Source organism: Lacerta agilis, chromosome 7, assembly GCF_009819535.1.
Source record: "Lacerta agilis isolate rLacAgi1 chromosome 7, rLacAgi1.pri, whole genome shotgun sequence".
NCBI lineage: Eukaryota > Metazoa > Chordata > Lepidosauria > Squamata > Lacertidae > Lacerta > Lacerta agilis.
In genome coordinates, this window is record NC_046318.1 from 23701044 (window position 1) to 23727222 (window position 26179).

At 42.4% G+C, this 26179-nt stretch overlaps 1 protein-coding gene across 1 annotated transcript in view; it reads left to right on the forward strand.

The window, feature by feature from the left end:
- Positions 1 to 26179, forward strand: part of FARS2 (phenylalanyl-tRNA synthetase 2, mitochondrial) — a 190507-nt gene that overhangs the window by 106410 nt on the left and 57918 nt on the right. Inside the window, exons 6-7 of the mRNA XM_033154506.1 lie at positions 10163 to 10323; positions 24392 to 24543. Coding sequence (XP_033010397.1) covers positions 10163 to 10323; positions 24392 to 24543 — 313 coding nt within the window. The remainder of the gene's footprint in view (positions 1 to 10162; positions 10324 to 24391; positions 24544 to 26179) is intronic.

Consider the following 26179-nt stretch of genomic DNA (forward strand, 5'->3'; position numbering starts at 1 on the left):
AAAGTCAGGGGGAATTTCCTGCTCTGTCTGGCTCTAAGTTTGGAACTGAAATAAGGGGCAGGAAACCAACCTTCTTCCAACTATTCAGAAGGGTGGGCAGGGGGCAGAGGTTTTCTCTCTTTGTTTTTGTTTTTAAATTATCACATTACGTAACATCATATCCTCTTATTTTATCTCTTTGGCTCAACTGAGCCTAACAACTTCCCTCCCTCCCTCCTATTCACAAAATTAAACTTTACATCTTTACATTTCACTTCGTTTCCTATCCTTGTTGTATCATTACCTAAAATATTAAATTACTCCACCTGAATAGGTAGCAATTTCATCTTACAGATCTTCAGATAACCCTGCTAATGATGTTACCGGTAATTGCTTGCAGTTGTCTTTCAAATGTAATATAAATTTATTCCAGTCCTTTTGGAATGCTTGGTATCGCTGGTTCCGGATTCTTCCTGTCAGTTTCGCCAGTTCTGCAAAGTCTCTCTTTTTGTGTCCTTCTGACCAGTGTCCCAAGCTTGCAGAACACCTGCCAAAGGGGCACTGGAAGCTGATTTGCCTCTGCCTTTCCCTACAAGTACTGCAAGCTCAGAATGGGAAGGGCTTGCTCTGTCCCTACCTGGTGGATAGGTGCCTCTGTGTCTCTTTCAGCTATGAGATGGAGATGGAGGACGGCTATAGCTTTGTGACTGTGCCCAGCAAGAGCCATAACAAGCCACAGGGTTTGGTGAACTTTGGAGCTGGTGAGGGAGTGAGGTTAATCCTCCTCTCCACATTACCTTGGAGGAGACCTCTGGCTTGTCTTTCTCACTACAGACTGGCTCCCTTCTTGCCATCGTGAGCGGATGGAGCAAGATTATGCAATTTCTGGCGAGGCCCAGTAGGTCCCAGAATCCTCTTCTGGGAAGGATGGTTCTGGGGCAAATTCACAGGGAGTCCTCAGCCGACAAAACAGTGTGGAAAGGATTAGTTGGGAGCAGGAAGTTTGCAAACCACTTCCTTTGATAAAGGAGTGTCATGCACAGTTGTTCTCTTGTCTTGGGAGATGCTTGGTATACCTTGAAAACTCTGGTGCGACTTGGTCTCTTCAATAGGGTCAAGAAGCTAATGAGTTTGGAAATGATGCAGTGTGCTAACTGAAAGAAGGCAGTTTGACTTGACTGAATGGGAAAACCCTAAGCAGGAGGGGGGGAAAGTTGTTTTCATAAAAGGGGACGCATGTGTAAAGGATATCTAGGACTAGCTGCTTGGAACAAGCTTTGTACAAGTGAGCACAGAGTCGTTTTAGAGCAGGCATCCCCAGACCCGGCCCTCCAGATGTTTGGGGACTATAACTTCCATCATCCCTAGCTAACAGGACCAGTGGTCAGGGATGATGGTCCCAAAACATCTGGAGGGCCGATTTTGGGGATGCCTATTTTAGAGGAACTAAAGCATTGGAAGTGCAACACCTCTCCTCAATTAAAACCCACAGTCTCTCTGGAATTGTCTTAGATAAAACATGCATTGAACGTAGAACATAGGTTGCCTTATTCCAAGTCATACCATTGGGAGTGGTTCCCCAGTGTTTCAAATTGTGAGATTCATACTGGGGCTTGAACCTGGAAAGCTATGGCCCTTCCCGAAATCTTTCTCTCTCACCCTCAAGCACCTCACAAGACTGTAGTGAGCTACCTAAGAAGGAATATATACAAATGTTGTGAATAATGGTTTGACATTGGAGGTGCTAGATAGACTCTCTAACATTCCAATATGAAACGCATCAGAGTAGAAACTTTTGCACTTGGTAATGGATCACAAACTTCCAAGTGTGACCCTAAGAACAATGAGCATAAAGAACAATGTGCTTTTTTATTCGTAATGCAGTGCTTCATTGTAGTATAATTGCATTCTTTTCAATTAAAAGCTTATTACTCTGCCATCATGGTAAAATAGGATATTAACACTGAAAGTGAATGTCACAGGTGCCATCGGAAGTTCTTTCAATCCCTCTTAATAGCTTTTCAAAACTCTGGCTTAATGTTTCGCAGTGGGTAGGTGTGTAGTTTCAGAAATTATATCTTATATGAGTTTTGCTGAAACTGCCTTAGAAACCCTTTTATGATTTTCTAGAGTTATTTTGAGGCCTGGCTGCTTAACTCCTCTACATGCAAAACTTTTCACACATCAGCATTCCTGAGATCTCTGTATATAGCCTTCCTTGTCTTATTCTCTGGCAAAGCATCATTTCTCGCATGCTGGCCATTTTAAAATGGCGGCTGGCTGCAACTACAACTGGGTGGTAGCGAAAAGTCAAGTTTTCCAGTCATGAGGGAAGCATTGGAACCTGGGAAGCTGCCTTACACTGCCTAGCAGTGGCTCTGTGGGGTCTCAGGCAGAAATCCCTCTCGGCACTACCTGCAGATGTGGGGACTGAATCTGGGACCTTCTGCATACAAAGCAGATGGTCTATACAGTAGGACACACGGGCACCCTATTAATGCCCACCCCCTGTTTGCCTTGTTTACTCAGCTGTAACACGGGCACATTTTTATTGCTCCCCTCAACCCACCCCTGGATTTCTTTTTGATTTTGCAAACTACTGTACTTGCAATACTATCTGGTGTTTCAGGGCTTCAGCTTAGATAGCTGGACAACAGCTTCCTGCAGTGCCTGGGGTTCTTTTCAGGCCAGTCTGTCCATTTGCCAGTGGCGAACACCCTTCTGCAGAGCTGTTCATGAACTGATGCGTAGAATCATGCACAGAATCAGAATTGTGGGGTTGGAAGGGACCATGAGGATCATCTGGTCCAACTCCTTGCAATGCAGGAATCTTTCACTCAAAGTGGGGCTTGAACCCACGGCCATGAGATTATAAGGCTCACCCTCTGCTGACTGAGCTATAGGGGGCTTGGCAAATTCACAGGGTCTTCCTTCTCTTTCCAAGGTGCTGTGCTGAGCTGAACTTAAAAAGCTGCTCCGGTCATAGTTCCCTATAAAGACCGAGGAAAGAGGAAGTGGCAAAAGAGAGGTGCTCCACCTCTCTCCAAAGTCGTGCTCAAAATGAAGCAAGACTCATTCCCCTCCCAGTCATCTGGCATATGGAGATGATGCAGGCGGGTGGGGTGGGGGTTCATGCAACCAGATAATGGTTATCTAATAATGCACCAAACCAACATGTGTGCACCCCTTCCCAGTGCCACATAGGCTAAGCCCCATTTAGCTCGTAAGATACGATAGTGTCAACAGCTAGGTTGCTCTAGTTGTTGTCCAAAAGCCACTGACTTTTGGCTCTTTGAGGTACTGCAGTGTTTTAACTCTCAGCTCTTGATGTGAAAGGAAGCTGTTTAAGTCACCTTGAGACATTGCTGTGCATGCAAGAAGATATCTGTTTTCATTTCAAGTAACGGAACATCTCTATCTCTCCCACTCCTCTCTCTCTCTCTCTCTCTCTCTCTCTCTCTCTCTCTCTCTCTCTCTCTCTCTCTCTCTCTCTCACACACACACACACACACACAAATTATTGTTCTTTGAAGATCAAGTAATCAGTTTAAAGGCTAAATGGGGATCTGAAGCAGCAGCAGCCCTACCTAGACCCACTGATAGATTACTTTTTTAGTTTTCAGTCCTAACAGTAGCTATATTAACCAGATGTAACTGCATAAAATCTATGTGTGCACATGCCTTACCATTATACTGGGGAAGAAGATGAACATTCTTGCTTGCCGCCTGTTGAAGCAGTTTAGGAGCCAGGTCTTTCCATATGTACACATACATAGAAACATGTGCAGTCTACAGCCCTGAATATGCAAGGTTTAAAATCGTGGGGAACTTCCACAAGTTAGGGGAGACGCCTTGATTTGGAAGAACATCCTCCATCTGCTTGTGGAGGATTTGTAAAGCATCAGAGAATTCTAGTGTTGGAAGGGATCACGAGGATCATCTAGTCCAACCCCCTGCGATGCAGGAATCTTTTGCCCAATATGGGGCTCAAACCTACAGTCCTGAGATTAAGAGTCTTATGCTATACCAACAGAGCTGTGTTAGATATCAGGGAAGGCATACCGCCAGCATGCCCCTGGTCTCCCTCACTTGATTCTCATTGCACAAGTGAACTCCTGAGCAGGGCTTTCCCCCAAAAATTATCTAGCTGAAGATGTAGCATCTCATTGACCTTTGGGGAAAATACATTCTGCAGGGGCTATGTAGCATGCCAGGTGGGTGGGTGGTGGAGAGGGGGAAAGACCACCCTCCTTTTCTTACAACTGCCTGCTGTGGTTTGCTGGCTCCCAAATGCCAGTCTGGTAAGTCAAACTGAAGGAAGGATGGCAGGTATTTGGCAGGTCAGGGTAGGGCAGAGGTTTTAGAGCTCACAGGAATAGGGTAGGTTGAATTCAGAAGTAAATTGTACAGTGGTACCTTGGTTTAATAAAAGTCCTGTTTATGAACTATTTGGTTTACAAACTCCACAAAACCGGAAGTAGTGTCCCCGTTTGCGAACTTTACCTCAGTCAAAGAATGGAATCTGAAAGGTGGAAGGGCACCAGCGGCGGGAGGCCTCATTAGGGAAAGCGCACCTCGGTTTAAGAACGGTTTCGGTTTAAGAACGGACTTCCGGAACAGATTAAGTTCGTAAACCAAGGTACCACTGTACTATGTTCCAGTTTGGGAGGAAATGGCTCAGCTTGCTTCTGAGTTTGAGTTGGGAGCTTGCCCATGACTGGGCTGAATAATCTCCTGGTCTGATCCTGCAAGGCAGTCCTTACGCCCAAGTTGTGTTAGCTCAAGGTAGAGCACATGGCTGACTTGGACAAAAGATAGAATGTCTGAACTGGCGTTTAGTTACTGCAGTTCTAGAATGTAACTAACGTAACACAAAGCAAATGGGGGGAGTCATACTCTATAGTGACTTTGTGTGACAGCGGCAGACATTTAATTGCATTTTCTCTTATTTATCTGGCTGTCTTTCATCTGGAGAACAATTTCTGATCCAAGGTGAAAGAGAACATGATGGTTTGAGCACACCTCCAGGGCTAACTCGAATGAGAGCTGGCTCGTTCTCCAGGGACACAAGCCACAAATTTCATTTTGCTCCCTTGTGTAACCTTCACCTCGACTGTTTCCTAAATGAACATGAAAATAGATGAGGCTGGATCAGGAATGCTTGAGACACAAAGGAATGATAGAGCAGTCCACCAGCTAAATATACTATGGACAGCCTAAGGGTATCTTCAAACGTGAAACTTAAATAAGTTTGTGTTTTAATCAGTCTGCAATGTAAAGTTGAAACCTACATTGGTTAAAAGCTACATTTCATTCCCCCCCATCCCAAATTTTCTCTGCTGTTTACAACATTCATTAGTGGCATTAACACACACAAAAGAGACTCAGATGCATTTCTTGGTTTTACATGTGATAATGGTATGAGAACTGTACGGATGCCCTGTTTGTCCTACTTGACCGCTGCTGATATTCTTACCTTCTCCTGTTTTGACTAATCCTTTTCATAACTCTTTCCAGTATCAGTTATTTCAGGAAATTGTTTTATCAATTATTTGCCCCATCTAGCTTGAGGTGGGGAATCTGTGGCCTTGAAGATGTTGTTGGGCTAAAACTCCCACCCCTGATCATTGGCCATGCTGTCTGGGGCTGATGGAAGTTGGAGCCTAAGATCATATGAAGGACCACAGGCTTCCCACTCAAGGCTTCTAGCTCAGTGTTTTCCAGATTTGGGTCTCCAGCTGTTTTTGGACTACAACTCCCATCATCCCTAGCTAGCACGACCAGTAGTCAGGGGTGGTGGGAGTTGTAGTCCAAAAACAGCTGGAGACCCAAGTTTGGGAAACACTGGTCTAGCTAGAACTATCTACTCACTGGCAATATCTCTCCAGGGTCTGAGGCAGTGTGGTCTGCCCTAGTCCTGTTTTGAGATGCTGGAGACTCAACTTTTTTGTTCAAAGCTTGTGCTTTCCCAGTGAGCTACAGCCCATCCCTTGATGATCCCCAGGTCAAGTTATTTCCCGCTGATCACTGAAGAATTGATGCTTTTGAATTATGGTGCTGGAGGAGACACTTGAGAGTCCCATGGACTGCAGGAAGGTCAAACCTATCCATTCTTAAGGAAATCAGCCCTGAGTGCTCACTGGAAGGACAGATCCTGAAGCTGAGGCCCCAATACTTTGGCCACCTCATGAGAAGAAAAGACTCCCTGGAAAAGACCCTGATGTTGGGAAAGATTGAGGGCACAAGGAGAAGGGGACGACAGAGGATGAGATGGTTGGACAGTGTTCTTGAAGCTACTAACATGAGTTTGACCAAACTGTGGGAAGCAGTGGAAGACAGGGGTGCCTGGCATGCTTTGGTCCATGGGGTCATGAAGAGACGGACATGACTAAACAACAATCAAAAACAACAATAATATGTGGAAGAACTATGTGTCATGGCATCATCCTGTTCTGTTCTCCTGTGCCTTTTCAATGCCTTTGGCTGGCAGGATTTCCCCCAAGCTATTTTTTTGCTGCATTGTCATAAAAGCACATTTATTTAACATTCCCAGTCCTCATAACATATCCCTCCAAATGATCTGGATTGCTATGCACAAACAATGCCATATTAATTCATGGTTAATCTGGTACCATCAGTGACTTGAGGTTTATGAAAAGAAAGGTGCTTGGTTGGTTGATCAGTTCAAAGTTCTGTTGTACATAGTTTTATTAACAGCCTAATACCAATGAAAGTTATTTTGCTTTTTATGGCATAAAACTATGTTAAGTGAGTCTAGGTTGTTATTCAGATAGTGAATACTGACTTATGAACTATGTTGAAAGGTCAAAAGTAAAGACATGTCAGGGGAGAAGAGAAGAATGATAAATTGTTGGCAGCACTCTGATCTGCATTTGGAACATGGCCAGTAGGCTAAATATATATTTAAAGAGGTCAACTTTTATTCTTATGTCTTCTGATGAATGCCTTTGAATTTTTAGTATAAGATTATTATTTGTCAGAATACATTGATTCTACCTGTATTTGCTACCTGGTTCCTTCTTAACAGCTGGCGTCATTCTGCAGTCACAGGTTGAAACAATGGGCCCATTCCAACATTCAGGCTGATGTGATGGTCATGTGCAGGGTAGAGTGAGTCCAGGCACTGGGGAAGGTGAATCATGGTCACTGTAATGTGATATCACACATGCACAAAATTGATCTGTAACGTGATATCAGACATGCACAAAATTGATCTGTGATCTTAACATCACTGTTTGTAGGTATGCTTCTGTTTTCAAATGCCTGGGTCCACATGAGCTCATTTGCATGGTGGCAGCCAAGCACATCCATGAGCTGAGGTTATTAAACGTCAACTGTTTTCTAACGATAAATATATTTGCTTATTTTGAGGCCTACCTTGATGACTCAAGCTTGAAGCTCGTAACTGTTCTTTGGGTGGTCACCAGATGAATTTGACTGCTGTGTTTGAAGTAATCAACCTTTTAGTTCTTTAAGCAGATGCTGTTCAGCAAATGAAGAGCTATCATATTTTAGCTCTACCCCCTACTGGACCAGACATGTCCATCCAAATAAAAAGGAAGGATTTACTGCTGTTGGTCAGTCACAGGTGCTGTTACAAGTTTTTTTGTGATTCATAACTCTCCGTTGAACACTCTTCTTCTGTCTTCCCTCTAACTGAGTCTAGCTAAGGCCTTGGAATATTTGACTAATTTACTTTTAACAAGCTTCATTAAGGATATAAGCACCTCCTGCCACACGGTGTAAGGTTGCTTCTAGAAACCAGCTACCTCTAGCAGTCAGAGTCCTTTTGCAGGCTAGACAACCCGCAAGGCAAGCATCAGCTGTGCCCATCACCAACCTGATTGCTGCTAGTCTAATTGTACCACAGGGATAAATGAGTGAGACAGACTGGGAATCACATAAAACCAACAATGGTTGGGAAGATGGTTATCTGAAACCTTGAAGAGCTGCTGCCAATCACTGTAGACCAGATTAGGCAACTTGGCTCCCTCTTGGTGTTCTGGATTGTAGTTCTCATCATTCCTGGCCATTGGCCATGCTGACAGGTGCTGATGAGAGTTGTAGTCTGGAGCATGGGGGAGGGGGGCAACCAGAATGCTTTCCTCTGGTATTGGCTGTCGGTATTCATCCTGATGGATTTCCTATAGCCTTTTACAAAGCCTAGTAGTAGGGAAGACAAGTTGCATACAGGGAAATATGGAAGACAGTGTATGGTTATGATTGGCACCCCTGTCTCTGAAATGCATGGATTAAATTCTTCTTTATTGTCTCCCCCCCCCTTTTTTTTTTTAAAAAAGAAAGGTCTCTGGAATTTTTTGACAATAGCGAAACAGCATTCCAGTAATTTAAAATGTTGGTATTTCACACCATTTCACTTATTAACAAATGTGATTGATGCTCAAAGTGGGCTTGTAGTGATGAGTGGAGATCGAATGTCAACACATACCGTTGTGCTTTTCTTTTGAGATTTGCTGACAGGCCTCATAATAGATAGGAAAGGAGCAGGCAATTAAGAGCTGCCTGCCAAGTTTGTTTTTGCTTGGCTCTTTTTTTTTTTTTTGGTCTTTCAACTATATTTTGGATAATGATAGACGAGATGCAACTTGATGATAAGGGCGAGTCTTAAAAGGCACAGTGGTCCCTTTAGCGTTTCACATAATTTCTAGTAGGAAATAAGATTGCATTAATTGCCATTACACTGTAATTATAGAATTATAGGAGTCTGGCATTTCATTTGTCATCCACTCCTTTAAACGGCGGTGATGATACTTATCTCTGTAGTTAATCTAGGTGCACAACAGCACTGCCAACAATGATAATTATTTGCAAAGTTGCTTCTTTTGCTTGAGTTATCTGGAGCTACTTGCTTACTAACTCGGTAGTAGTAATAGTGCTAATCTAGAAGTGTTTCCCATTGTCTGGATTTTGTGGGCTGATCCACGTGGACAGGCCTGCCTTCTATGCAACCCCAAAACAACCTTTCTTCACAGCCACGCAGCGCACATGGGATATCAGATGTTTTAAGGAACAAGCAATGCCACAGATGTCCCAAAAAGAAAAAGGCATCTGACCACATGTGAGGGGAAAACAGTCTGATTGCCAAAGCAAGCAATTGGCAATATTGAAAGAATCGCATCCTGGTAGTCAGAACTCAAATAGGCCATCATTTCCTCCAGCTATTTCCCAGGTGGGCCTGGGGGAGAAACGGAACTGGAATTCCACCTGTTATGTTTCCCTCCTACCTAGAGCAGAGTGACTTGCAGTGCATTGGTCAGCCAAGAGAAACGGGGTCCTCTGCTTTTGAAATTTGCCAGGCAGGATTTCAAGCAGCCTTTCCTCTGCATCCGCTAATTGGCTGCCACTTTGGAAACAACGTGTTCAGTGGAAGGTTGCTTTGTGACCTCGGTTTGATCTGGAAATGTCACCCGTATCCCGACAGGCTTCCAACCTTGACCTTCAACCTGTACCTTGCTCTGGGATTTTGCTTGTGGTTTTGACTGGTTTTTCCCATATGAAGAACTAACTGCACTATGTTTGATCCATTAGTTTCCTCTGCAGATTGTGTGCTGTTCATTGTGAGGTACTGGAGCTGGTGGAAGTTACAGTTTAGCAACATCCAGAGGGTACCGTGTTTCTCCTAAAATAAGACATAGCCATAAAATAAGCCATAGCAGGATTTCTATGCATTTGCAAAATATAAGCCGTTCCCCGAAAATAAGCCATACCCCGAAAATAAGCCATAGTGATGCGGCACCTCCCATTAAAACAGCCTGGAGAGGTGTGGCTATGCAGTGTACCGATGCAACACGGTTAAAATAAGACACCCCCTGAAAATAAGCCATACTGTGTTTTGTTGAGGGGAAAAAAATATAAGACGGTGTCTTATTTTAGGAGAAACACAGTACCATGTTAGCTATTCCTGATCTATATTTCCTTTCTTTGGGATGAGGCATAAAATTAGCAGGCATGGCTGATTCTTTAAAAAGTTCCCTCATATGAACTATTTTTGGTTTTGGTTTTTTAGGAAACACAGCTTTTCATTTGTGTATTTAATATTCATTTATTTAATAGATTTTTATCCCACCTTTTAGAACGCCAATCTTACTATTGCATTTATTCTCCCGTTAAGGCCGTGTGTGTTTTCTTTGTGTAATTGCAGCTGGCGCAGAGAACAAAATCGGCTGGGCGTTCGGCCTGGGGTTGGAGAGGCTGGCCATGATCCTGTACGGGATCTCTGACATCCGTCTTTTCTGGAGCAAAGACGAGCGTTTCCTGAAACAGTTCCACGTGCCTCACATTAACCAAAGAATACAATTCCAGGTAAAATTGAAATGTTGGAATGATGTTTGAGGAAAGTGAGTTTGCAGAGGGCAATGCCTGGAAGTTCTGCTTCCCTTTGTTTACAGCAGCATTGTGATGCTGCCATCCATTTCAATGGCGGCCTATTTTTGGCATTTCTAGCCCACTTCCCCCCCCCCCCAGCTCAAGGTGGCATACATAGTTCCTCTTCTTCTCATCTGTGAGGTAGGTTAGGCTGAGAGGAGAGGCAGTGACTGGCCCAAGCTCACCCAGTGAGCTTCATGACTGAGTGGGGATTTGAACCCTGGTCTCCCAGGTCCTAGTCCAACACTCTAACCACTACACCACACTGGCTCTCTATGTAGGCATCTGCATGGAGGTAGAGGCAAGTTGCTCATTCTTAATGCAAAGGCAGCTTATATCCTATTTCTTGAAGCAAACTTCATTTGCTGACTATTTTTAAAGTTAACTTTTGAATCAGTAGCATTTGCAAGCCGTCTGTATGGGCAAATTCATCTCAGCTTTCTGTAGGTGGTGGTGCTTTTTTTAAAAAACAACAAAACACACACATGTGTCTTTAATTTTATTGATTTCACCTAATCAATATTAACTGAAAAGGGCACAGAGGTTTCACCGCCACATGCTGTGTGCACTGATTTCCAAAAATGGTTAGGCTACCAAGAAGTCTCAGGCTTGATGATTCACATAAGACATATGGGAAAGAGCTTGCGATTCCAAAAGGAATCTATCCGTCTAGCTCTGCTTAAACAGCTTTGAGAAGAATTTGCAAGTGGGAGGCCTGGGAGAGAAGCTGGAAGAGTAAACAAATCCGGACAAATAAAAGTATCACAGATTTATGCGATGATGCTCCAGCACTTGGCTTTTGTGGAAAGTCTTGGGAGTTCCACAGCATGGTGCAATATGTTTCCTAATCACAACATTGGGAGTTGCTTGGCTGACATGGCTGGAGCCAGCACATAGCAAAGGTGGACAACTGCCCAAAGCTCATGGATATGTGCAGAACTCACTGAGCCAAGCCCCAGATCCAGTGTGATTCCCCGTTCATCCTTCCTGGTGCTTTGAAGAACTGCATGGGGGATGGATTAATAATGGCAGAATGGCACAGGCTTGGGGGTGGGATGCCTTGCCTTGACCAGGGCTAACAACCAACTGCAGTCTTTTGCTCCAAAGGCTGGAGAACATCTGAAACTAGGCTCACAATACATCATCGCCACATGGTAAGAGCTGGGAAGGAAGAGAAGGGTGAACTGCTAAAGATGTGCAAAATTGTCTGAGAGTGGCCCTGAAGCTAATCTCCAGGTGGCAAGAACATGTTATCTGCACTCATGAGGTCCAAAGGGGTAGGAGGAAACACAGTAATGATTCGACACAACACTATTTCAGATGGAAAGGAACTGTAGTGAAATAATAATCCCTTGGAGGTTCAAAACTAGTGCAATATTGAAGGGGGACCAGGTGGCAAGACAGCATCCGAATGAGTAGATAGAATCCTTTCCTCTGATCTGAGACTAACACCACTTCTGCAGCCTTGCCACCACCATCCCTGCCACTGATCAGAGATAATCGACTTGGAGGCATTTCTGTTCAGCCCAGTTGTGCTATAATGCAGGGATGAGGAACCTCTGGCCCCACAGACCAATCTTGGCCCACCATGAGGTCGAACTAGGCCTGTGAGGCCACTTCCCCCAAACCACACCAACTGGTCCATTGGCTGACGTCACTGGGGAATGTCAACTTGAGCAGGGCAGGGAGTCATCCTGCTGCATGCTGTTTTGTAAGCACATTCTCTGTGGGGAGCTCGCTGGCAAAGCAGACCTCTGCAGCAAGCAGGATGAAACCGTCTGCTCATCAGCTGCGTAGCGGAGTGTCCTGCCCTCCTGGGTTCTGCTTTGCTAGTGTGTTCCCTATAAGAAACAAGTTGGCAAAGAAGACCTCTCACCCCATCCATGTGGACCCACTATGATGGGTGGATCATCCACATGTTAATCACTAAATACCATCATGACATTAGATGATTGATAAGTGAGTGGGGCTGGCCACCTGTCAAAGTTGGCCCATGTGGTTGTGGAAAGATGAAGATCCACCGATGCTAGAAAATGTTGCAATTCCACTCAAAAGCGTTAAAAATCCCCTTAGTATACTGGTCCTCCTATAACTTCTCTCTCTGTACATACGCAGGATCATTCATGAAGTTCCTTGCTTTGGGTGGCCTGTGGAACTGCATGCTTTCACTGTGATGTTGTCATGTCACAATGCAGGAGAACTAGAGGTGCCACAACAAATTTAAAGATTGGGATGTCGCTGTGTCCATGTTGTACAATGCAATGATAAATGAGGCCGCTGAGAAATCAAAACCTTGTTTGGGTATACATATTCAGAAACCCCAAAATACGCCAAATTGGTGGGGGTAAGGAATTTCTCCCTCATCTGTACAGTTCATTTTGGGACAAACAATTATGTGTGTACAAACTAGCCATTTCAGCTCATTCAACATCAACATGAAGTTGGGATAGACCTGATGATGCTTTTACTAGCTCTTTTCCTTTGTGTAATTTACGTTTGCGATCTGAGTTTATGATTAGCATTTTTCCACAATCAAAAAAAAAAGTACCGTATATACTCGAGTATAAGTCGACCCAAACATAAGCCGAGGCACCTAATTTCCCTACGAAAATGTGGGAAAGCTTATTGACTCAAGTATAAGCCGGTTCACCTTTGCCACTGTGGTAGAGGAGGAACGAGCAGCCCAAAGCAGCCCTTTGGGCTGCTCCTTCCTCTTCCTCCTTTGCTGCTGTGGAGCTCACCCCGTCGCAAGGTTTCGAACCGCCATTCTTCTGATCGGCAAGCCCTAGGGCTCTGTGGTTTAACCCACAGCGCAATGTTCCCTTGTGTTATACAGAGAAGGCTGGGATCCTGTCCTGTTCAAGCGGAGCCAGGGAAAGTGAGCACCTGTGGGGTTTTAATACTTCCTTAACTGATAGGCTTTCTGCCTTCTGGGGTCTAAAGTTTGCATTTATGTGAGCAGTTCAGGAATGGAACAAGCTGCCTGGGGAGAGTAAAGAACCGCCGTTCTTGTACACTTCTTAAGGAATGGTTGACTTGAGTATAAGCCGAGGGCAGCTTTTAAAGCACAAAAAGTGTGCTGAAAAACTAGGCTTATACTCAAGTATATACGGTAAGTAGCTTCCATGGGTTCCGCAGTCTTTGAAATTTTTCATCTTTATAGGGTAATGATGCCTAAATAGTTATTCATTCATTATGTTTACTTTTTAATAACACATCTATTAAAAGCAGCCATGCAGCCATTAGTAAGCAAATTGAACTTGGATGCCTAAAATAATGAGGTGCAGCCTGTGATTTGATTTATTGGCTCATTAGCTTGATTGTAATTGAGGATATGTGTGAAGTGTGTATGTCTGGTTTTGCATATACTTGTGAGAGTATCTAGGCATGTACCAAAGAATCCTGAGCCTTATACATTGGAAGTAAGATATATTATTGTAGAACTGAGTTATTTGGCTGCAGTTTCTGTCCGTAAGATTCAACTCAGTGAAAATGTATTCCACATGTGTGCCACTTGGTTCTATAAAGTCGTGAGAACTCTTCAGGCAACCTACAGCACACATTCCAAACTGGGAGTAAAAGACAGTCAGCACCAGTCATATTTATACAGTGGCATCCAATTGACCTCTACCGTGGGTTTCTGTGGGTGAACTTAGTTTTGTAAATGCATCTTGCACACTGATTGTGTCTCAGGACCAAATCCATGAAGTGAAACGCACATTCTTTCTTCACGGGACTGTTGTCTCGTGGAAAAGGTGGTTGGGGGGAACTTTGAAAACTGCTTTGGCACAGAATGATGATTTGTGGTATGGACATGCATCAAATCATTCAAAAGATTGGTTTTCCATGCCAAGATCACTGAAAAGTCAAGTTGTAGACCAGTGTTTTTCAACCACTGTTCCGCGGCACACTAGTGTGCCGCGAGATGTTGCCTGGTGTGCCGTGGGAAAAAATTGTTTATTTGATTCCTATTCAAGAGAATTACTTTATATATAGTCAATATAGGCACAGAGTTAAATTTTTTAACATTTTCTAATGGTGGTGTGCCTCGGGATTTTTTTCATGAAACAAGTGTGCCTTTGCCCAAAAAAGGTTGAAAAACACTGTTGTAGACAGTATAGAATGGCCTTGTGGTCGAACACTCCTTGATATAGCTGCTGTAAGCAATTTTTATTTTATTGGCTGGTGTTAAAGAAATAAATGATAAACCACTTTTGGTTCTCCTTATGTGTAACTGAGTACAAACAAGTAGCTGACTCTGCCCTTTTGATGCTTATTGCAACAGATTGTGTACAATAAGATATGGTTGTTCAAGATTGTTGTTTCAAAAGGTTTTATGTCTATAAAGAATCATTTCATTTAACCTCTTTTATCCTTCAAATCATTTCATTTCATTTGATAATGATTTGGGAACAAGCAACTCTGAGCCCACTCAATAGAGTGGAATTAAATCCACCAAGTAAGTTATGAGAAAATGTTACATACGAATTTGCTATCTGCAAAACTTCCTCCTAGATTCCTGTGGAGTCCTGCTCTCACAGATGCAACTCCAAACAGGCTTCCTGGATAACGAACTGTGACATGTCATTACTACAGAGTACCGGTATATGGCCAAGGAACCATTTGAAAGAGGCATCTCAATGAGTAGCTAACACTGGCTGTATTTGCATGTCATGGTAAATCACAGTTAGTGGTTTACTGTGAATGTTTAGACAGCTTTCTCGTCACTCCTCACATGAATAGGAACTATGAACCATGGTCCCTGGCTTAGCAGTATGTCCAAACTGAAGGTTGTGGTTTGTTTCACTCCTAACAGAACAGGATTTGAAGCCAAGCTTTGTTCTTGGCTTACCAAACATGGTTTCTTTGACTGAAAGAAATTATAGTCCTTGTTTTGGACATAGTGCTAAGCCAGATATCGTAGTTTGTTGTTTATTCTTAGGGGCAGGGGCAGGGGAGTGAAGCAAGAGCATTCTCTCAAGTCCCAGTAAACCATGGTTTATCATGACCTGGGCATGTCAGATGTCAAAATCACTCCTTTGTCAGTTTCTGCTAGCTAGCTAACACAATCACATATTACACTACTGGCTGTTACAGCAGTGTTTCTAATCGTTTGTTTTGAAGCAATAATTCATTGTTAGTACAAAATAGTTATTTTTAAATGCCCTTCAGAAGCATTTTTTAAAAGATTCAGGAGCAATTTAAAATGCTGTTTAGCAAGCGTTTAAAAATAAAAGACAGCGCTGAAATTGAAAGGCTTAAGCAAACAATCAAAATCACAATGCAGCAGTCCAGCAAACATCCGGATCGTGACTCAGGGTCCAGTTCTGTTCAGAGTTAGGTGCTGACTCCAGGAAAATTGCATAACACAAATATTTCAGTCCTGATTTTGATGAAATTGTATTTATACTGGTTTGCTCATAAGAATTCCATTCACTATTCTCCCTGGGAAAATAAAACCCCTAGATGTGCTTTAATAGGGAGCATATCATGTAAGATCTGCAGACGTCCCAACTGTTCCTAAGAGATACACGACTTAATAATGATTGACCAGATGCTATCAGGAATGAAAAGCCTTCCTTTTAAAAATGCAGCCATAATCTAAATGAATCCTACATTTGCAAGAGGGATCTGAAGCAATGCAACAAGCATCGTGCGAGCGCAAACAGGGCCATTTGCTGCCCTGTAACCTCAGCTGCACTCCATTGCGCAAGTTGTCATCCTCCATGGGCGGTGGCCTCAAATGTGTGTGCAGAGGGTGGAAATGAAGCATGGCAAGGGAAGGAAGCGAGACACTGGTCTGGCAGCACACCTTAGCCAAGAATGAAGGTGGCACCTAAGTTTCCTGGGTACCATTAAGCATCGCGTGCAGATAAACATCATAGAAGCAGTTCCTCCTCAGCAGAGGTTCAGTGCCCTATGATGGGTCAATGCCAACTGCAGCCAGTCGCAGCAGCCCCATCAGGGCCTCCCCTTCTTATTATAGGCGAGTTGTTTCACTCCAAGGACTTGGTTGAGTCAATATTAAGACTAGGTGTCAGTCATCCAAAAGTTCTAAACAAATTGCACCGGATCGCATCATCCCTTCTATCCTAGATGAACTTTGTTAGGTTTTATCCCTTGGAATAGCTAGTGCTACGAGATCAAAGGAAGGTATCCATTTCTGGTGATTTCTCTGCATCCGTATCTTTGCACAACCCCCCACCCAGCCCCAGTCTCTTGGGTGGAAGCTGGCATCACAGATTCCCAAGTATGTTTATAACTGAAGTAGGAAGGTTTATGCTTTAACTTTTAAGGTACACTGTGCTGTCCTGCTCTGGCCAGGCACATATTTAAAGGTGTCTTGTTGAACATAAATCCACTTTATGTGACTCTGATTGTACCAAGTTTCATTTCACAGTTAACTTGTTTCTCTCCATTGTGTTTTATAAGACCATTGTGGTTGCTTCTCATAGCAGAACAGATGGTAGAGTAGAGGAAAAACCCAAATTTTGTAAGTAGCTAAAAAACCATCTTGTATTTCTACATTTTAAATAAAAGGGTTCTTCATTTCTTTGCCCAGATGTACCAGCCAATGGACACATGTTGAAAGCTGTTTGTATCTTATGTGATCAAGACCTTCATTTCTTTCTGAAAAACCCCAATATACTCTCATATAAACCATTTATTACCATCTGTTATTAATTATTAGCTTTCCTCCTGCTCATAATGAATTCCCCCCCCCCATTGCACCCATTTCCCATATGCTATTTCCTGCCTTCTTTTAGTCAATGCTAAGTCCAGCTACATTACAGGCTAGAAATCAATGATCCCCCACAACTTCACCACCACATTTTATTTTTATTTTTTGCTGTTAGCTTCTGCAGTATTGGTTTTAATATAAATAAATATGTCATGATCACATCTCAAAGGTGTTTTTTATTCCTTTCCTTTTGAGAATGTGTGCTAGGGTTGTCCATATTTTAGTGGAGAACCCAGGTCTGAAATTCAAGGAAGAAAGAGTGCCCATGACTAGGAAATGCAGAAAGCTTATTATCACAACAGCAGGAGACAAAAGAAAAATCAGCTGTATCAAAGTTCAGGTCCAATTCACATAGAGAGAATATATTAGTGCTGTGTCAATGTTCTCTAAATTTGATATGTGCTTTGAAAGTAGCACAATTGATGCAGACAGACAGATGCCTAAAAATACTCAGCATGCCAAATGTTCACACGGCTGTGCTGCCCCTTCATTCCCTTGGCTGTTGCTTCATCATGGTGTTGTTTTCCTTCTACTCTCCCTGCCAATTACCCCATTTGCCCTCCCTGCCCTTCAATTTGTTAGGATTTATTTATTTTACTTCAAAAGCAGATTCTGTACATTCTAATAGAATGTCGATCCACTTTGTTTTGAGTGATAATCTTACCTCTGGATTTAAAATAACATGCATTTCCAGTGGCATAATTCTGTGGGATGGGTAATACTGTACTTTAATTCTTTATTCTCAAAGACAAAACCAAATCCAACTGCGGTTAAGTCCTAATGCTTCCTTAAGTAGTACCTAAGGAAAGCAGGCCCGTTTCAAAAAGTAATTGTGCCACACTGCAGAATGCACTCTAAATTTTTATCCACTCAAGAGTTTTGCCTCTGAGACTTCTTTCAACAAACAGCTCATAAATGAATACATATAAAAAATGAATCCTTGACTTACACAAAGTGTAGTCTTTATTATTATTCCAAAAGGTAACGTATAATGGTTGCACTGAATGCTTAAGTAATCCATAGAGCAATTTCTGTTGCTGAGATATATTTGCATATATAAAGGCCCTTCTAGATTAGCATCTCCATAAAAGCTCCCAACATTCTGTCACGCTTCTCAGTGACCAAGAAAAATGGCACCTGAGATTGTGCAGATAACATTAAGATTAATACTTAAGGACTGGTGTCAATGGGTCTGGTACCAGGTACTCCAGTTGTGTCTTCTGATAAACCAGTGTGGTTTCTCCCACTTAAGTGAATCACTTTTTAACAGTTCTGGACAACATTTGCAAGGAGGGCAAAACCTCCCTCCCTGCTCCAAACACAACCTGCACTCACTTATAAGGAATGGGGAGAGGAGAAATGTGTTTCTGGGCACAGAGCACACATAAATACACTACCCTCCCTCACAAAAAGAAGAAGAAAAATCCCCTCAGTATGTAGGCTCATCCTCTGTATATATTGCTTATTAACATCAGGTATTTTTCTAGCTGCATTTTTTCATTTTTTTTCTTTTTCTTTTTAAAAGTCAGTCTTAAGTACATGTTTTCTCATAATTGAGCTCCATTAAGTCCAGTGTCCTCCTGTCCTGACCCTGGCAAATGCAAATAAATCCTGATAATGGAAGTGTGCAAATGACAGTTAAAATTCCCATTCAACTTTGCTATCGGATGAAGGGAAAAAAAGACCCCCAAAAAACAACAACTCCAGATGAGATGCACTTTTAATTCATTTGTTTGTTAAGCTTCGGAAATGCAAGCAGTTATTATTTGAGGGTGTGTGAAGTCCAGTGTAATGAAGCCTAGGTCTGTGGCCAGTACTAATTTACAGCATTACGCATATTGTCGATGCTTCCTTTTTTATTAAATGATGCTGGTGCAGTTTCCAAATGCAACCCCTGACCCTCAGCCATTCTGTGAGGCCTGCCAAGCCCTGGGGAGCTCTGCCCACCTGCCCATACTGCCTAGCTCATGGGTAGGCAAACTAAGGCCCGGGGGCCGGATCTGGCCCAATCGCCTTCTAAATCTGGCCCGCAGACAGTCTGGAAATCAACGTGTTTTTACATGAGTAGAATGTGTCCTTTTATTTAAAATGCATTTCTGGGTTATTTGTGGGGCCTGCCTGGTGTTTTTACAATAGCAGAATGTGTGCTTTTATTTAAAATGCATCTCTGGGTTATTTGTGGGGCATAGGAATTCGTTCATCCCCCCCCCCCAAAAAAAAACACAAGGTCTGAGGGACAGTGGACCAACCCCCTGCTGAAAAAGATTGCTGACCCCTGGCCTAGCTGATTTATCATGAGCTGGGTGGCATGGGGACAGCAGTTATTTGCAGATAGTTCAACTAAGTTCACTGTCTCCACACTGTCATATGACTAACGTGGTTGACATCTACCAGGTTGCATGCACCTTGCTGTAAGATCATATGAGGCCACCATGTGGCAAAGGGCACACATTTTCTAGGAAACCGAAGGGATGTGGCTATTATGGGAATCCCAATCAGCAAGTCACAGCCACCACTTCTGAGCTTAGGCCAGTTGCTGAAATATTTCGGCATGACCTCTTAGGGAACATAATTTGATGATGCCATATACTGGCTTAAAGAAGGCTGGGCATATCTTACCCACCAACCCCGAAGGCTAAATTTCACAATGTCCAGTGCAGTGAAGAAGCAAACCACATCTGGTGGTGGTGGTGGTGGTGAAATTTAGAAGTTGCCTTGGTGACTTCTCAAACTATTACAGCAGCTCCGTCACTGGCCCAGAGAAGCTTTCACAGATGCCCTGTGCATTCCTGAGTTCGCTTTGTTTCTTTCCCCCCGCAATTTTTGCATATTAAGATGTACGCAGGATCACGAGTCACGTTTTCCTAGATTGCGAGGCCTTAGCAACCAGGAGAGGGAATCTGTTTAGCTACCGGTATATATGACTAGTGGGACTTTTCTGCTCAAATTGAATGATGACAGAGATTTGCCTTTGTTTTACACTGTGCTGTAAATTTTAAACAGCAATATTTTTGCTGGCAATTGCTCAGGAGGTGTGTATTTTGCACCTGGCATGAATTTTGATGTCCTAATAGTTTCCTCCTAGGAAGCTGCTTAATTAGAAAAAAAGGTAGAAATTGGTGCAATAAAAGCACAAAGGAGTGCCTTAACCCTAGGAGAATGCTGGGGAGACGAGTTGAATTAACAGATCAGTCTTAGCTGCTATGTTATATGCAGAAGTGGGTTTCCTGGGTTTGGTATGCTGTAGGAAGATTGGCCCCCTCGCCCCACCTGCAAAAGAGAGCACAAACGCGTCACCTTTGCACACATTTTTGGTCACGCAGATTTGAATCCTGTTTTGTGGCTGGAGTGGAGGGCCCCAGGGTAAATTGTGGACCACACACAAGTACTAAGTTGTTTTTTTGGACGGGGTGTCAGCAGGTAAAGCCTTCCCCATAATTGTAACGCCAGCACTAAATCATGCAAGGAATTGAGTTTTCATGAGTTGTAAATCATTTATGTTGCCTTTATTATTGTTTTACCCATTGATCTTGCTCTATTCAGGGCTATACCCAGGCATGGTAACGAGGTGGTGGTGGGTGGGATCAGAAGAGATTGGATTTGCAGCAAGCAAGGTTCTGGTGTCTGTTCTTGGTTTAATTCCAGATGACATTGTTAAAAAGCAAGCAGTGTATTCCAAGAGCATTTGTTGTGGTTATTTCTTATTTATTTATTTCTTATTTCTTATTTATACACTACAGCAGTGTCATCAGCTCAGGTCAAACAGCCACTCTTCTCTGTCTCATAAAGGATTTGAGACTTTTACATGAATATACCCATCTGTGTTCATTTCAGCAACAGCAGACCACTTCTTAAGCATCTTCCTTATTCTCTCGTGGGTGGGAAAGCAGTTAATCACACACTCCCATGTTGCTGCTACAAATTCAGCTTCCCTAACTGAATTTCCCTTACCCGCTCCACCCTCTCCTGCAAAAAAACAAACAAAAAATCCAACACACCAAGAGACTGGATAGCAACGCTGAAATAATCCTTGAAGTAACAGGTCTAGTTGGCCACTCTTGATTGGCTTTTTAGGTTCTTTCCCGCACCCTGCCCCCACCCACCACTTCCTGTTTGGAATTATATTTTATTGGCTTTTAAAGTTTTGCTTTGCTTTAATTGTATTAAGGTTGTTGTTTTTTGTGCAATTAATTTTTATTGGGTTTCCATTTTTTTTTAAAAAAAAAACACAAATTAACAACAAATTAATTCAAATTTAACACCGTTTTTAAAATTGACTTTCCAAGATGCTTCTTTTTCCCTGCCTCCTTTGCTGCTTACAGTAAATTAATTGTATTATGTTTTTAACGTGTTGTGAGCCGCCTTTAGGGCCACATAGGAATATAGGGAGCAAAAGGTGGGGTTAAAAATGATTTTATAAATAACTCATCGAGGAAATTAAAACTCTGTGTGTACGCACGTGGTTCGTAAATCTCATATATGTAAACGTGGAATACATACCTTGGGGCATACAATTGTGTACAGTAGAATAAATATTTTTATTTTTATTTTTGCTATAAAAATACTGCCTCAATCATGCAAGTGCTTTATTGCATTGATAATATAAATCAACCAGTTCACATGAGCTTTGTGGCCATACATTATCTGTTGAAACTCTTTAACATGCAACTGTGGCATTGGTGTTAACGGGAGAAGCATCTTTCATGGACACTGGCATTTCATCAAGAGCACCGGTGTGATGGCTTTATCGAGAGTTGAGTTTCGAAATTGCTATACAGGCGATGAATTTGTTTGACAAGTTTATTCATGTAACAAGTTGGATAATCATTTGTGATTCACAATTGGGATCGCTGTGGGGCTGTTAATTTAAAACTCTCACAGTATTCCTTATCAGATATTCATTAAAGTGTTTGCGTCATGTGCAGCCAGATCTGTATTAATCACTGCACCGTAAATTTGCCCTTCTTACAGGTTTATTGCTTTATCAGGTATTCACTTAGGATTTCACTATTCTGTCATAAAGCATTTTCCAGGCGTAAAATACAATTTTCTTATTGAGATAATATATTGTATTAATCAGGACAGCACATCAGCTGCTGTGGGCGGGGGGGGGGGGACAAAGTAAGGAAATCTGTATATGCTTGATGCACCTGAGGATAATTTGGCAGTGCATTTTAAGGGCAAAACTGAAGGTTGCACCAGCAGACATGTCTTATTGTAATTTCTCGTTTGGGCTGAAACGAGGGTAGGAGTGGTGGAGGAACAGAAAATGTTTGCCAGTTTCGCCAGGGTAGTGATTGCTTCTAAACGGAAATCTCAAATCTTGCCCTCAAAAGAGGAGTGGATTTGCAAATTAAATGAATATTTAGAACTGGCGAAGCTAACCTCAGTCGTAAGATATCAGTCAAATCAAAAATTTAAAAAGGAATGGAAATGTTTCAAAGATTATATGTTAATAAATAAACATGCAAAACCAGCAGGAGGGGGGGGGATGTTTGCCAGTTTTAGCCTTCATGTATCTGCTGGATTTTCCCCGCCATGCTGGAGAATAAAACAGTTTAAAAAACCAGGACGACAGGGTCTTGCATGGAAAAAATGGAGGGTGGGGAACGTTCAGCGCCCAACAGATTCTCTGTGTAAAATGAATTATGAGGGGAACGTGGTGACTGGGAATTCTATTACACTGAAGTCCTGCTTAACTTCTGTGTTCCAAACCAACCTCCATAGGCCAAACTTGATGAAATGTACAAGAAAGAAGACTAGATCTATGGCTTAAGAATGCATGGAGAATAGCACTTGCAGAGAAAATAACCCATAATGTAGCAGTATTGAAAGGAGGAAAGAAACAGATGCTTTCTATGCCAGTTGATGCCAATTTGTTACATATGTTAATGCGTCCAAAATGGAGATTACATTGCTGGTTGCATCAGTGTGGATCTTGACTTCCTAACTGCTTTTCCTTTGTCAGAACTATGTTCACGTGTGTCCTTTCTACTTTAGGTGCCAAAGACTGTGGTGATCCCTGTTGAAGCAACTAAATATATATATACATAGTAAACAAACATAAGTGAAGATCAAAAAATAGAATCTGAATCTGAATACTTACTAGGCTTCTAGCAAGAGGGGAGGGGGGCATGTTCACATTTTATTTCCTTTGTATGAATGTTACTATGTTCATTTAGTTATATTGTTGCAAAATCAATTAAAAAATGTTTGGCAAAAACCCTTCTGTGTTTTTACTCATAAGACTGGAGAAAAGTTGTTTTGTTGTCTTAGCTGCCTTTATTTGTTTTTATTGTTTTGCAGTTGCTTGTTGTATAGTTGTTTGCTTTATGTTTTAAATCCTGTCCTTGTAGAGAGGGTTACAGGTATTTTAAAATAAATAAATAAGTGAATGGTGGTTTGTAAGGGGGGGGGGGAACCTGGCATGAAGAGAAGAGAGTCATGGGAGAGAGCTATGTGCACAGCCTGAGCTTTGCTTTCTGGTTTCACTGCATCATTTTCTTTCCTGCTGTCAAAGAGACAAGCCACTGTACCATCTAAATGCAAGCTAGTCTCTTCAGCAGCAGATGGCCTTTCTAGTAAAATCAAGAGGCAAAGCTCTCTTTTTTTTGGAACCTGGTCGAAGGGTGTGATTCTGAGCCATTTCCAGTAACGACATTAAGAGCTCACATGTGCACTTGCAAAAGAGTTCACACAAGAGAGTGCCTCTGTGTGTAGATATATTCTGTTTTTCGGAAAAGTTCTGTGGATGACTGACCTGCCCATTAAATTTTCATGTCTAGATGTTCATCTGTTTTTAATGCTCCCCGTGAACTCTGCATAATTTTCAGTGAGGTGATAAACATTCTCTTCAGAGTGCCTGTAGATTTCCATTTCAGCACTTATCACAAGAAGACCTTAAAATGCATATTAAACTTAAGAGACATTGAAACACACATTCGCACCTATGGCTGCCTGCCATGACCATAGCAAATATTTATGGAGGACTTTCTCTCAAACAGTACGTAAGGACACATGAGCTGACTTGAGTTGTGGCAGAGCTGGGTAAAAAAGTACCTGTGAGTAAAGAGCTATTTTTTCTGTTTTTGTAGAAAATACTCTGTAATTGTACTGGTCTGCTCATGTCCTTATATACTGCTTGAGAAATTGTCTTCCATACAATTACCATAGAATGTGAAATCAATTAACGGTATTACACCATTGGAAAACTCCAGTGCTGTTTCATAACTGCAATATTACCTTTTTGTTGTTGCTTTTTAGCCTCTCAGCAAATATCCTCCTGTGATCAACGATATCTCTTTCTGGCTGCCCTCTGAAAAATACTCCGAAAATGACTTCTATGATTTAGTTCGAACCATTGGAGGAGATGTGGTGGAAAAAGTTCACCTCATAGATGAATATACACATCCAAAGTAAGTCAGACATATATTCCCCCCCACCCACAGTTTGATGTTTATGATGAAAAGCGCCTGTAAAAACTTACAGGTTTGCCAAAAGCATATACAATGGTACCTCTGGTTGTGAACATGATCCATTCTGGGGTGCCGTTCACACCCCGAAAAGTCCGCAACCAGAGTGGCGCTTTTGCGCATACGCAAAGCGCGATAGAGCGCTTCTGCGCATGTGTGAACCGCGTAGAATGCTTCTGCGCATGCGCACGGGGGCGAAACCCAAAAGTAAACACTTCCGGGGTTGCCGTGTTCTTAACCTGAAAAAACGCAACATGAAGCATTCTCAAGAAGAGGTATGACTGTAGTGTTCAAACATGATAAGACTGGGCCAAAGTTTGGGTGCAAATTTTGTAAATATTTTATTTTATTTTTTAAAGTAGTTGGTATTTGCATGGCTGGATCAAGGAAGAGCAAGCCAAAGGAAATTAATATTCACTTGAGAAGTCATTGGGATTAGCATTGGTTGAGCAGGAAATGTATTGGGATTAATGGACATGAGTTAAGGTGTTCAAGTAACAAGGACGGGATGGGTGGGGAGGAAAATAAGATGCAGGAGAATAGGTTTGGGGCAGAGAGGCAAAGAGAAAATGCTCCAGGACTAGGAAGAAGTTTTGAGTTTTCTATGAAAGAATATCTGGAGTTTGGCAGAACAGAACCTTCTATGAAACGTTATAATGAAAGTGAATGTAGACTCTGGGTCTGAAGGCCAACAGAGATTGTACGTCTGTCAAATGGGGCTGGTTTAAATTGCTTTCCACAGCGACCTTTTTCCATGTGGCAGGCTTTTCGGTGAACATTGAAATTAGTCTTCTCCAGTTAAACGCAAAAAACAAATCCATAATAGGATGGAGAAAACCACCTCATTCACGGTTGTGAGGTAATACAGGCAAGTGAATGGCTTGGCTCACACGCCACCATTGCAAAGCAGCCTCCTCAGAGGGGTCTCGGCTTCAAGCTGCCAGTTTCTAAATGCAGTGGTACCTCTAGTTACGAACTTAATTCGTTCCGGAGGTCCGTTCTTAACCTGAAACTGTTCTTAACTAGAGTCATGCTTTCGCTAATGGGGCCTCGTGCTGCCGCTGGCACACAGTTTCCATTCTCATCCTGGGGCAAAGTTCTCAACTCAAAGTAACTCTTCCAGGTTAGCGGAGTTTGTACCTCAAGGTACCACTGTATGTCCATGCCTCCCTTTATCCCTCTTACAACAACCCTGTGAAGTTTCTTAGTATGAGAGAGAATGAGTTGCGTAATGCCATTCTGTGGGTTACATGGCTGGTCTGTGCTTTGAACCTCAGAGGTGAACTACAGTACTAGTTTGTAATGAAACTGTATTTTTTTTTACTTAAAAAAATGAAGAGCAGCTTGGGGAGGGGGGCATTTATGAGTGGAAGGAACAGGAACTGAAGTGTTATGAGTGTGAGAAACTTAGGTTGTGGAGAGGGAAAATGACTTATGAGGGAAAGTCTCAGGCAACTCTTCTCTCTTGTTTCCACTCCATGAGAGCTGCTTTTCATTTTAAAGAACAAACAAACAAATAAAATATCGGAGCTTTGTTATGCATCTCAGTATGCAATGAGAGTCAGTGTGGTGTAGTGGT